The 13,376-nt window shown below is 41.9% G+C and overlaps 1 protein-coding gene across 1 annotated transcript; it reads right to left on the bottom strand.

The window, feature by feature from the left end:
* Positions 1-4,455: 4,455 nt before the first annotated feature.
* Positions 4,456-5,961, bottom strand: LOC137947722 (uncharacterized). Its single transcript, XM_068793493.1, has 2 exons — positions 5,494-5,961; positions 4,456-4,917 (listed from the first exon to the last, which is right to left on the bottom strand). Exons 1-2 carry the CDS (start codon positions 5,959-5,961, stop codon positions 4,456-4,458), a joined length of 930 nt encoding a protein of 309 aa, XP_068649594.1.
* Between the last annotated feature and the right edge of the window lie 7,415 nt (positions 5,962-13,376).

The raw sequence follows: 13,376 nt of genomic DNA, 5'->3' as shown, positions 1-13,376 counted from the left end.
GGGAAGAAGAGCTCTTGGGTAGAGAGAAGAAAAAAATAAAAGAGAGATGTGTGCCAACCAAAGAGAGAGAGAGAGATTTACTCAAGAAGGAGATGGGTAACTTGATTAATTCTGAATTACAACACCTCTATTTATAGTAGAGGAAGAGATAGAGTCCTTATACAATTAGTCTTTCAATCTCCTAATTACATTCCAACTCTAACTCTCTAAGATAAGTCTATCAACACAATCTACTAGAAGTCTAATATGAGTTGAACTAGAACTCTTCTTCAATAACGTGAATATAAGGGAGTAGGCCATCTCGTGGCCTTATCCTTGTGGGTCCCACATGATCTTCAAACTCATATTGATAAGGTTGCCAGCTCGTGGTATCTTTGTGGGTCCCACTTGATCTTCAAGTCATCTAACTCATTTCAGCTTGTGCTTCTTATCTTCTTAACTCGTGCTACCTTGGGTGAGGACTCTTCTTGGTGTCCCACGTCCTCATGGTGGGTCCCACCAGCTTGTGCACCATGGTGGCTTCCACATTGTAACACTCCCTCTCAAGCTGGGGGTGAAAAAACATCATAAATGCCCAGCTTGCTGTAGATGGTAGACATAATCTTGTGAGTGACCGACTTGGTGAGAATATTTGTAACTTGACTTTGTGAGGATATATGCCTTAGGGATAAAAAACATGCTTGGAATATTTCTCGTATAAAATGGCAATCCACTTCAATATGCTTTGTCTTTCATGGAAGACTAGATTTGATGTAATGTGTATTGCTGTTTGATTATCACAACATAGATCCATCAGAGCTTCTTTGTAGAATCCCAATTCAATGAGAAGAGTTCTTATCCATAGGAGTTTACTAACAGTGTGTGTCATGGCTCTGTATTATGCTTCTACACTAGATTGTGCTATTACCTTGTGCTTCTTGCTTTTCCATGTAACCAAATTCCCTCTAGCTATCGTACAAAATCCCGAAGTAGATTTTCTGTCATCCGGGGATCCGACCCAATCTGGATATGAGAATCCTTCGATGTTGAAGTGACCATGGTTTTTATAGAGAAGCCCTCTTCTTGGAGCTCTTTTCAGATATCGTAGTATCCTTTCAAGTGCTTGCCAATGACTAATTTGTGGCTTGTGCATGTATTGACTTACCATACTTACAACATATGATATATCCATCCTTGTTACACATAGGTAAAAAATTCTTCCCATTGATATTTCCCGATATCTACAACTTCTCCAGTGCCTCCGCATAATTTTGTATTTGATTCCATAGGAGTGTCTACTAGTTTGCATCCCATCATTCTTGTCTCCTCTAGTAGATCAAGGGTATACTTTCTTTGGGATAGCACAATCCCATGTCTGAATTGTAATACTTCAATACCCAAAACATGTTTGAGTAGTCCAAGATCCTTCGTCTTGAATTCAACACATATTTTTTCCTTTGTTTTCTGAATGCCCTCGGAATCATTACCAGTTAAAATGATATCATCAACATATACCGCCAGAATTATCTTACCTCTCGGTGTGTTTTCAATAAATATTGAGTGATCTCCATAGCATATATAAAAGCCAGCCCGTATGAGGGCTTGACTAAATTTCTCAAACCATGCCGCAAGGGACTGCTTTAGACCACACAAAGATTTTTTTAGGTGGCATACTGACTCCTTCTCAACCACATACCCAGTACTGACTCTTCCTCAACCACATACCCAGTACTGACTCCTCCTCAATCACATACCCAGGTGGTTGTTGCATATAAATTTCTTCTTTAATATCCCCATTCATTAATGCATTTTTCACATTAAGTTGATATATCGACCATGATGAATTTGCCACCATAAATAATAATATACATACCGACTTCATTTTTGCCACTGGAGAGAAGGTTTCTTCATAATCAATTCCATAACTCTGAGTATAACCTTTGGCAACTAGTCGAGCCTTCATTCGTGCAATTGACCCATCCGGATTATGTTTGACAGTATAAACTATTGTGGTCTCTGACCATGGATCGAGTTATCCTATGAAGGTAGAGATTTTCTGAAAGCTTTCGAACCTATTTCTAGTTTTTGAATTCTCTCTGGACGACCTATGGTTTCCGGTGAGACGTAATACGATCTGGAAATGTAGGGGAGAGTAGAAATCAGAACGGAAAGAAGGGATTAAGTCTCGTCAAAGGGAGCCTTCACCTTGGGTTCCAGGGGAACGCCGACCCTGGTTCCTTTGGGAGAATGCAGATCCCTGTAAGTTCTTTCTTGATTTCTCATTCCTTCTCAATGCCTAATAAACCAAGGCTCAAGTATTTTGTTTCTGATTATTACAACTCTGTCATCCTGGGTACCCTTTTTGACAAAAGCAATAAAAATTACAGCATAAACTCACTAACGCTACTCCCCTGAGTCAAGTCCTGAACTAGCTAAGCTCTGAGTCACTTCTTGAACTCACTAAGCTCCGTGCTACTTCACTGAGTCACGTCCTGAGTCTTTGACTCGTCTGCACTGCCTCTGGACTACCCGTTGTGCTATGGAATCCACAACATCACTCCCCACCTAGAAAACGAGGTTGTCCTCAAGCTCGAAGGTGGGGTAGACCTGTTGGAAGGCATCAAAGTCCTCCCACGTTGCATTGGTGGAGTCATTGGGAGACCACTGAATATATAACTCTCGCCCCTATGAGTTCTAATGTGCCTGCAAGAGTTTATATGGCAGCAGAGAAATTTGTCCATCTTCCATGGGGGGTAGAGCAGGACGGTGAGTAGGGGCACTGCCCTTGAAGGGCTTGAGTAAAGACACATGGAACACGTCATGTAGCCTGGCATCGGGAGGCAATTGGAGCCTATATGCAATGTCCCCAATTTTGTGATTAATATGGAAGGGCCCAAAATATTTGTTGGAGAGCTTGTGCCGACGGCTCGTCACTGAAGCTTGGCGGTAGTGTTGGAGTTTGAGCCACACAAAATCACTGGTATTATAATGAATGTCCCGGCAACCCTTATCGTAATAAGTTTTCATACATGCTTGAGCTTGGCTGAGGCGCTAGCGAATAACCTCCAATAACTGATCTCTATCCAGGAGTGCTTTATCCACTACGTCTACTCTGGTGGAGCCATGGTCATAGGAAAGGAGACATGGAGGGTCTCTGCCATACACTATCCGAAAAGGAGTGTCCTTGAGTGTTGTGTGGATGGAAGTGTTGTATGAATACTCATCCCAGGGAAGACAATCCACCCACTTTTTTGGTCGGTCCCCTACCAAGAACCTTAAATACATGGCAAAGATGCGGTTAAGTACTTCAGTTTAGCCATTGGATTGTGGGTGATAAGCTGAAGAGAAGTGCAGTGTGGTGCCGCAAAATTTAAAGAGATCCCGCCAGAAGTGACTTGTAAAAACAACATCTCGGTCACTGACAATGGACTCCGGAATGTCGTGGAGTCGGACAATGTGTTGGAAGAAGAGGTGGGCTACCGACGCTGCCATGTACGGATGTTCCATGGGAATGAAGTGACCGTATTTGGAGAAACAATCTACTACCACCAAAATAATGGATTTCCCCAAAGACTTGGGAAGACTCTCAATAAAATCCATAGATAAGTCTGCCCATACCTGTGTGGGAAGCTGTAGCTATTGGAGTACCCCTGTAGGAGATAAATGCTCCACCTTGTTGTGCTAACAGACCTGGTATGCAGTGACATAGGTTGTAATGGAGGCTCTCATTGTCAAAGGCCTAGCAACTTCCCAGGAGGTCACCCATCCTAAGATTTGGTTGTAATGGAGGCTCTCATTGTCAAAGGCCTAGCAACTTCCCAGGAGGTCACCCATACTAAGATTACTCTCGCTTAGGCTCGCTTAACTAAAAATTTCTTAGTCAGATACCTTGCCAATACAACCTGAAAAGACTAGCCGTTTAAGGTGCGGAAAGCCAAGTACCTAAACCATCAGTGGACCAGGGGCGGACGGAACCTAACTCAGGTGGACCAGAACCACCTAGCTCTGACACCCAACTGCGAAAAGCCAAGAACCTAGCCCATCAGTGGACCAGGGGTGGACAGAACCTAACCTAGGTAGACCGGAACCACCTAGCTCTGACACCCACCCCGCCTATTCTAGAGTCGTCTCTCACGGGATTCGAACAACAGACTTGGCGTACCCAGCTTTGATACCATATCAAACGCCTAGAAATTTCCCAGGAGGTCACCCATCCTAAGATTACTCTCGCTCATGCTCACTTAAATTCAGAATTCTTAGTCAGATACCTAGCCAATACAACCCGAAAAGACTAGCCATTTAAGGTGCGGAAAGCCAAGTACCTAACCCATCAGTGGACCAAGGGCGGACATAACCTAACCCAGGTGGACCAAAACCACCTAGCTTTGACACTCATACCCTCCCAATAAAACTCATTGTGTAGTCGAAATAGGGTCTTTTGAATCCCTTCATGATGGCTGTCATGATACGCTGATACTACCCGGCCAATGAGAGGAGAAGACTATGGCAAACAGATGCGATGCTGAAACTGAATGATGCAGTTGTAGTTCTGCACCATCTAGGTGAGCCCATAGTGCCAGCGTGAATTTTCTGCTGTAAGACTTGCAGTTCTGGAGTGTGGCTGTGTGCCTCCCTGATGGAGTCTAATAGGCCTGGCCTCGGTTGACTTATGGCAGCTAATTGTGGTAAGTCCTCGGACCTGCGTGATAGCGCATCGACTGCTGCATTCAACTTGCCGACTTTGTGTTCCATAGAAAAATCAAATCCGAGCAACTTAATAATCCATTGTTGCTGAGGAGACGTAGAAATACGCTGATCCAGCAAATACTTCAAACTGTAATGGTCCATGCGGATGAGAAATTCTCGACCCCATAGATATGGTCTCCTATGCCGGACTGCCTTTGCCAAGACAATCAGCTCGCGTTCGTATGCGGGTAACTTGTGTTGATGAAGGGCGAGTTTTCAGCTGAAATAAGCAACAAGGTGGCCGGACTGTTGTAATACTATGCCGATACCCCTCTCTAGGCATCACATTCTACCACGAAGAGCTCGTCAAAATTTGGCAACTATAAGACGGGTGCGGTGGCAAGAGTAGTTTTCAGCGTTTGGAAGGCGGTGCTGGTGTGTGCACTCCATACAAATGCATTTCGGTGCAGCGAGTTAGATAAGGGCGCTGGTAGGGCCGCATAGTTCGAGATGAATTTCCGATAGTAGCTGGCTAAGCCCAAAAAACCCCCACAAGGCTAAGACATTCTGTGGTGTTGACCATTGATTCACTGTTGTAATTTTCCCCGGGTCCACTGTGACCCTTGATGCAGTAATAATGTGGCCCAAATAAGCCACATGTGGCTGCCCAAACGTACACTTGGTTCTCTTCAAATAAAGTCTATGTGCTCTTATGAGTTGAAAAACCATGTGTAGATGCTCCAAATGTTGAGGTAATGACTTGCTGAAAATCAGTATGTCGTAAAAAAAAAAAACTAACACAAATTTGCGTAGATAGTCAATGAATACCTCGTTCATTAAGGCTTGAAATATTGACGGAGCGTTGGAGACCAAAAATTCAAAGTGGCCATGGTGTGTCTGGAAGGCTGTTTTATAAATATCTTGAGAAGACATATGGACCTGGTGGTAGCCTGAGCACAAATCGAGCTTGCTGAAAATTTGAGCTCCATGAAGTTCATCAGCAACCGGAATAAGGAACTTGTCTTTAACAGTTTTGGAGTTCAATTCCTGATAATCCACGCAAAATCTCCAAGTGTTGTCTTGTTTCTTGACTAACAAGACCGGTGAAGAAAAGGGAGAGGTACTTCTGCGTACTAAGCCTTCCTCCAGCATATGTTTGCATTGCTTCTCTATCTTGTCCTTCTGGAGATGGGGGTACCGGTAGGGGCGCACCACTACGGCCTCAAACCCAGCCTTCAATGCAATTCTGTGGTCACACTGTCTAGACGCAGAAGACTTGTAGGAGCTGAAAGACATCATCATAAGCTTCCAACAAATTTTGCAAATTTGACACCGATGGCTGCTGCTGCTGTATGAGATGGAGGTGTGGAGGGATTTCAGTCTTGCTCCCCAGAAAAGTGTACTTTTGTCCCTCAATATCAAAGGTCATAGTTAATGCCTGGAAATCCCATAAAATTGGCCCCAAAGTTTCTAGCCATTTAATCCCCAAGAACAATGTCAAAGCCGGCGAGGGGGATGATCAGAAATTTTGCTTCAAACGGACTACCCTCAATGGAAACTAACACTGCCCTGCTAATCCCATAAATCAGAAGTTTTTCACCTTTAGCCACTAACACTGAAGCGGTTGAGCGTGTCTGCACTGGTAATTGCAATTTATGGGTTGCATTGAAGCTAATAAAATTGTGGGTACTCCCAGAGTCAACTAGACTGAGGAGTGGTTGATCATTGACGAGGGCGCACAACTGCATTGTCTTGGTAGATTGTAGACCGGTAATGGCGTGAAGGGATATTTCAGGATCTGGTTCTTCGCCCACTGGCTCTGGGCTCTGTTTGTTTGCCACTGGCTCTTCATCAGTGTCAAGTTCTAACCAAAAAAATTTCGGACATTGATGTCCGAAGGTATATTTTTCTTCACAATTGTAGCATAAGCTGTTGGACCTTCATTCTTCCATTTCTGCCCTGTTTAATTTCCGGATGAAGGTAGGTTGAGCTGGGCTTGTTTTGGGCAATTGAGGGGAGCTGGCAATGGCTGCATTTCTCCATGGGGGTGCTGTGTGGAAGGTGGCTATAGACTGTCGGCCTCCCTGCCATGGAGGTCTGCGTGACTGAAATCGGTGCTTGGCTTCAAGGGCTCTTGCCAAATTTATCGCTCTAGCCAAATTTGTCGGAGCCAGGAGCTCCACTTCTAGGCGAAGGGCCTCTGTCAGGCCTGCCGTAAACAAGCTAACTTGCTGGTCTACTCTGATGACCTTGCTGGCCCTGGCTAATTGCTCTTGGAAGGTCTTTTGGTATTGTTTTACTGTGCCCGTTTGTTGTAACATCACCAAGTCCCCTAGGGGATTGTTTTGAGTCGGGGGCCCAAACCGGATGGAGCACAATTCCTTGAATTCCCACCAATTCAAGTCGGAATATTCCAATTCTAGCTGATGGCCCCATAGCTGCGCTTCGTCGAGCATATGGAAGGTGGCCAATCCCACTTTTTCACTATCTGCAGTTCGTTGGTGAGAAAAAAATTTCTCACACCGATAAAGCCATATCAGTGGGTCCTCTGATCCTTTAAAAATTGGAAATTCCAATTTAGTGTACCTTGGGATTGCCCCTCCACCGGGACTAAAATTTCCCCCTGTTGCTGGAGGTTCTATGCGTCCACATATGGAGGCCCCTGTTTGGGCCAGGGCTCCTCGCCCCATCCCGTGGGTCGGAGCTTGTTCCCCCAACAATATCATATAGTTTTTGTGATAAATTTTCAATTTGAACTTGTACCTATTGGGCGACCCGACTGTCCAGTAATGCAATCAGACGTTCTTCGGTTTCCTCAGCTCTGGCGTCGTTGTGCTCCCTCTCAGCGTGCATCATCTCTCTAAACCCAGCCAGCAAATCAGCGTTGGTTGATGATTCTCCCATATTGACCCGCTCTGATACCAATGTGTTGTGGCCTCTGACCATGGATCGAGTTATCCTATGAAGGGAGAGATTTTCTGAAGCTTCCGAACCTGTTTCTGGTTTTCGACTTCTCTCTGGACGACCTATGGTTGTCGGTGAGATGTAATACAAACTAGAAGTGTGTGGGAGATTAGAAATTGGAACAGAAGGAAGGGATTAAGGCTCGTCAAAGGGATCCTTCACCTTGGGTTCCAGGGGAACGCCGACCCTGTTTCCTTTAGAAGAACGCAAATCCCTGTAAGTTCTTTCTTGATTTCTCATTCCTTCTCAATGCCTAATAAACCAAGGCTAAAGTACTTTGTTTCTGATTATTACGACTCTGCCATCCCGACTACCCTTTTTGACAAAATCAATAAAAATAACAACATAAACTCACTAACGCTACTCCTCTGAGTCAAGTCCCGAACTTGCTAAGCTCTGAGTCACTTCCTGAACTCACTAAGCTTTGTGTACTCCACCGAGTCACGTCCTGAGTCTCTGACTCGTCTGCGCTGCCTCTAGACTACCCATTGTGCTATGGAATCCACAACATAAACCCACTTGCAACCAACGGGTTTTTTATCTATTGGAAGAGGAACCAGTGACCGTGTTTGATTGTCATTAAGTGCCTTCATTTCTTCATCCAATGCTGCCTTCCATCATGGATGTTGTAGAGACTCCTAATTGAACTGTGGAACATATATGGAGGAAATAGAAGAAAGAAACTGACAACAATAAGGTGAGAGGCAATTATGAGACACAAAATTTGAGATGGGATGAGAAGGAGAATGTCTAGTGCATGATCTAGGTTTTTTCCTTACAACAATAGGACGAGTATCATATTGAGGGCCAAAAATAACTAGGGATGAAGGACTTACCTCTGTTGGATCTATTAACTCGGCAGGTGTGGTGTCGACCACTTGCTCTAGGGGTTGAATAATCTCTGTATCACGGGGCACAACTGGTTGAGGGGAACTTGGTACCGAGGACAGACCAAGAGGAGCATTATCAGAATAAAATGAGGAGTCTTTAAAAAATGTGACATCCCCTAACACAAATAAATGTTGAAAAGTGGGACTATAACAAACATAACCCTTTTGTGTGCCAGAGTATCCCAAGAAGATATACTTGATAGATTAAGGATTAAGTTTGGTGTGTCTAGGAAATGAATTATGAACAAGGCATTGACATCCGAAGACTTTCAAAGGTAGTGAAAATGGATCATCATTTGGTAATAATCTAGTAAGGAGATTTATTACCAAGAATGGAAGAAGGTAGATGATTATAAGAAAGCAAGCCGTAAGGACTGCAGACGGTCAATAAAAGTATGAAACTTTCATGGCATATAATAAACATCGAGCTACCTCAAGAATATCACGATTTTTCCGTTCGGCTACATCGTTTTGTTGAGGAGTGTAGACACTTGTTCTTTGGCATTATCAGATAAGAGAATTTTTATTTTCTGACCAAACTGTGTGAGTACCATAGCATGGGACTTAAAAATAAATGGTATCTCAGAACGCTCCTTAAATATAAACAACCAAGTTGTGCGAGTGAAATCATCAATAAATGTAATAAAATATTTTGCTTGAGAAAAGTTGGAGACACTCAAGGGCCGCCAAACATCAGTATGAATTAAAGAAAATGGAGTAACACTTTTGACTTTCGGATGAGGGGAGTATGTACTCCTTTGATGTTTACTCAATTAACAAACCTCACTATGAAATTCTGACCATACTTTAAGAGAAGGAAATATATAAGGAAGAGACTGTGCAGATGGATGTCCCAACCAATTGTGCCATAACCTTGTCTCATTTTTCAGTAGTGGAAACCATATTCATTTTTGGCACTCCTGGTAGTAAAGCCCCCCTTGTTCATGGCCTCCACCAATCACCTACTTCGTTATAAGATCCTGAAATACACATGAGGTGGGTGAGAAGGTAACAAAGCAATTAAAATATTTTGTCAACTGACTAACAGACAATAGATTGAAAGGGAAAGTAGGAACAAAAAGAATATCAGTTAGTGAAAGTGATGGTGTGATAGAAGTAGATCCTTTCGCTTGGACTTCGGTTTGAGAACCGTAAGCTATGGTAACAAACTTGTGTGAAAGACTTGGAGATAGAGAATGTAATAAATTTTGGTTACCTGTAAGATCCTAGGAGGCTCCTGAGTCAATTATCCAGGATGAAGATGAGGCAGATAGCATACCTGAAGCAATAGTGGCAATAGTAGTTTTGGAGGAACTAGGAGAAGAACCCAACATTGTCTTCATTTTCTGAAATAGCTCATACTCTTCATCAGTAAAAAATTTATGTGCTACAAATTTTGTGAGCTATTCTTCTTTTGTATTACTTACAAAGGCTTGATTAGCCTTTGTCAATTCTAACTATTCATTGACTTTATAGCATATTTCTTTATAATGACCATATTGTCCACAGTAACTGCATGCCTTGTAATCCTTGTAATAGCATTGATCTATAGTGTGGCTTTTGAATTTAGGATCCTAGGAATAATACCTCGAGCAAGGTGTGAGAGAGAAAAAAAGGAAAAAGAGAAGAGGTCTCGGGTTGAGAGAGAAGAGAAGAAAAATAAAAGAGAGCAGAGAGAGAACACTTCACACGAGAGAGAAGAAAAAAAATAAGAAACTTGCTTTATGAATTTCGGGTTACAATCACCTCTATTTCTAGTTGAGGAGGTGATAGAGTCCATGAACAAGTATTTTTAGGACTCCTAATTACATTCCAACTAGAACTCTCCAAGATAAGCCTATCATGATAAGATTACATTATCTATTTAAGAAACTAATTTAACTCAACTACAAACACCTTCTTTAAGGATGTGAATCAAGCTAGAGAGCCAGCTCTTGGCCTTATCTTGTGGGTCCCACATGATCTTCTAGCTCATGTAGATAGAAATACCAACTCATGGAATCTTTGTGGATCCCACTTGATCTTCAAATCTTCTATTTAATTCCAGCACATGTTCCTTATCTCTTAGCTAGAGCCACTTTGTATGAGGACTCTTGTTGACACCTCTCGAGCTCATGGTGGGTCCCACCAGCATGTGGGGCCATGGTGGGTCCCACGTTATAACACTCCCCCTCAAGTTGGGGGTGAGAAAACATCGTACATGCCATAATTTCTACAAATGTTGGACACAATTTTGTGAGTGACTGGTTTGGTGAGAATGTCTGCAAGCTGGTTCTGTGAAGATACATGTTGGAGAGCTAAGATATCGGTAGTGAATTTTTCTCGTATGAAGTGGCAGTCTATTTCTATATGCTTTGTTTTTTCATGGAGGACTAGATTTGATGTGATGTGAATTGCAACCTGATTATCACAATATAGATTCATAGGGGCTTCTTTGTAAAAACACAGTTCAGTTAGGAGAGATCTATTCCATAGGAGTTCACTGACTGTGTGTGCCATGGCTCTATACTTTGCTTCTGCACTAGACCTTGCAACTACATTCTGTTTCTTGCTCCTCCATGTAACTAAGTTTCCTCTAACCATAGTACAATATCCCAAAGTAAATTTTCTGTCATCCAGCCTAGTCTACATCTGAGAATCCTTCGATGTTGAAGTGTCCATGAATTTTATAGAGGAGCCCTCTTCCTATCCCCCATAGAAATTTCTCAATCATTTCCAGAATACCCAAAAAATTCCCATCTTGCATTGCAGATAGAAAAACTGGAACTCTGTCAAAATTGGAGTAACCTCTCTGTTGCTCTACTTCATGAAACAATCCCAATGCCATTGAAGAAGTATTTTGTTAAATATCGAGGGGCTGGAGAAATGAGAAAACGAAATTTGGAGAAAATCATCTCATAAGCTTACCCCAAAATTCGTTGAAGTCGGTTCCCGCTGTGCTACCGAGACCGAGAGTGAGATTGAGAGTCCCAACCAGACCTTTTTTCAACAGAGCCTTACGTTTTTTTGATGGCGAATAACAGCCCTTTGGGGCTTCTCCACTTGGGGATTTTTTCGTCCCCTGGTCTGAGAGGAATTTAGATTGAAATTTTTTCGAGACAGATGTAGCTTGGATTTTTTTCGTCTCCTATTCTGGGAGTCGTTTTGCTTCCAATGAGAAGGGGGTTGTTGATGTCGAACCCAAATCAGTCCTTACCGACGAGGATTGTGCTGAATACCCCTCCGATTTTAGATTTTTTGGGTCCCTCATTTTGGATTTCCAGGCTCTGGACTGCGCCTCTGAAATTCCCTTGAATTGTTTTGGCCCGTGGCCTTTCTTCCCATTCAAGACAGCATCTGCTCGAGCAATTGGCTTTGCGTTCTTTGAATTTTTCTTGCTCGGAGATTTGAGGTCGCATGACTTCCTCTCTACAACCTTTGCAACATGCCTCTCAATTGCGGTCCATTCCTCAGACACTCTAATGGAAGATTCACACATTCCATCACGCAATGTTAAAACCTCTGTGCGCAAATCCTGATGCATCTCACATACTGTTGTGTGCAATTCTTGGAGTATGGCCGGTATTTCCTCACGGGTTGAAGAATTGATCATTGTGTTCCTGCTCTGATACCAGTTGTTATGGTCTCGGATCTAACACAACGATTCTTAGGGAAGAAGAAGAGAATAAGAAAATCAAGCGAAGGGAAGCTTGAAAACCCTAGGTTCTTTAAGGAGAATGCAGCTCATTGAGGAGAACTCAAAATCCTTGTTTACTCTAAATCAATACTTGCCTTTTTTCTCATTACTCTTACCCCTTAAATAGGGTTCACCCTTACAAGGTTCAAAATAAAATATTACAAAAATGCCCCTATGACATATTAATTCTTTAACTGAAATAAAATAAAGTAAAGTAAAGAAAAATAATTAATTAGACTCTAAATAACTTAACAATTTTATTACGTGCATAACACCTTGTAGGGAAAGATAAGGTGAACTTGACCTTGAGAAGAGCCATTGGGGCAAATTGATTTGACCCTAGAGCATTGACTCCATGTTTCTGTAATAAAATTTCAAGCATATCAAGAGCAACTTTTTCTCCAGACATCCAAAATGACAAAGTGACAAGATGACATGAAGCACAAGTGGTTTATTGTTAGTGTTTTTTCTTATTTTTATGAATTTTATTTATTGCATTTTTTACAAGAACTAGAAACATGACTTTAAACTATTAAAAAATAGTTTTTTGAATTGGATTTCAAACCTATAAATACCCAAGTCTTCTCTAGCCTAAAAATAAATTTTAGACACAAAATTTGAAGTACCTTACACCCATACTAAGTGATCCTCTTGTCCTGAAATTTTAAATTAAAGAATTGAGGTTCTCAACTTGAGTTGTCAAGCAAGCTAAGTATCTCCTTTTACTGTCGTAGTTATTTCAATACTTTGATTGGTTGATTTAAGTTTTGATCAATTGATTTGTCTGAGCTTTGAATTTCATCAAAACTCTTTGAAAAGATTAGCATATACTCTTAATCTTTTATACATAGTTCTAGTAATCTTATTAGTAGAACCACTTACGTATTTGTGAGATTGTACTTTATTGTCACATTGATCTATCTGCCTATCAAGAAGCATGTTGTGCTTGATTGAAAAGTAAGAGATCCATGTTACTTAGTCATTTGACTTGCTAAGTATCTTTACTTAGTGTTTCCAAAAGTCTTTATGTAGGTAGGTGTTGTTATTGCCATAAGTCCGTGTGTGGGAAAGTATTATTGTTGCTATGAGTACATGTGTGAGTAAGTATTGTTCTATGTTTTGTACTTAGAGTTGGCTGACCATAAGTCCCTAACTATTTGGGCACATGTTGTAATTGAACC

Source organism: Aristolochia californica, unplaced genomic scaffold (assembly GCF_029961685.1).
Source record: "Aristolochia californica isolate CCGP_79_NKW_82.1479 unplaced genomic scaffold, dmAriCali1.0.hap1 SCAF_13, whole genome shotgun sequence".
Classification (NCBI taxonomy): Eukaryota; Viridiplantae; Streptophyta; class Magnoliopsida; order Piperales; family Aristolochiaceae; genus Aristolochia; species Aristolochia californica.
The sequence above is the reverse complement of the archived record's forward strand: the minus strand, read 5'-3'. Positions and strand labels throughout refer to the sequence as shown.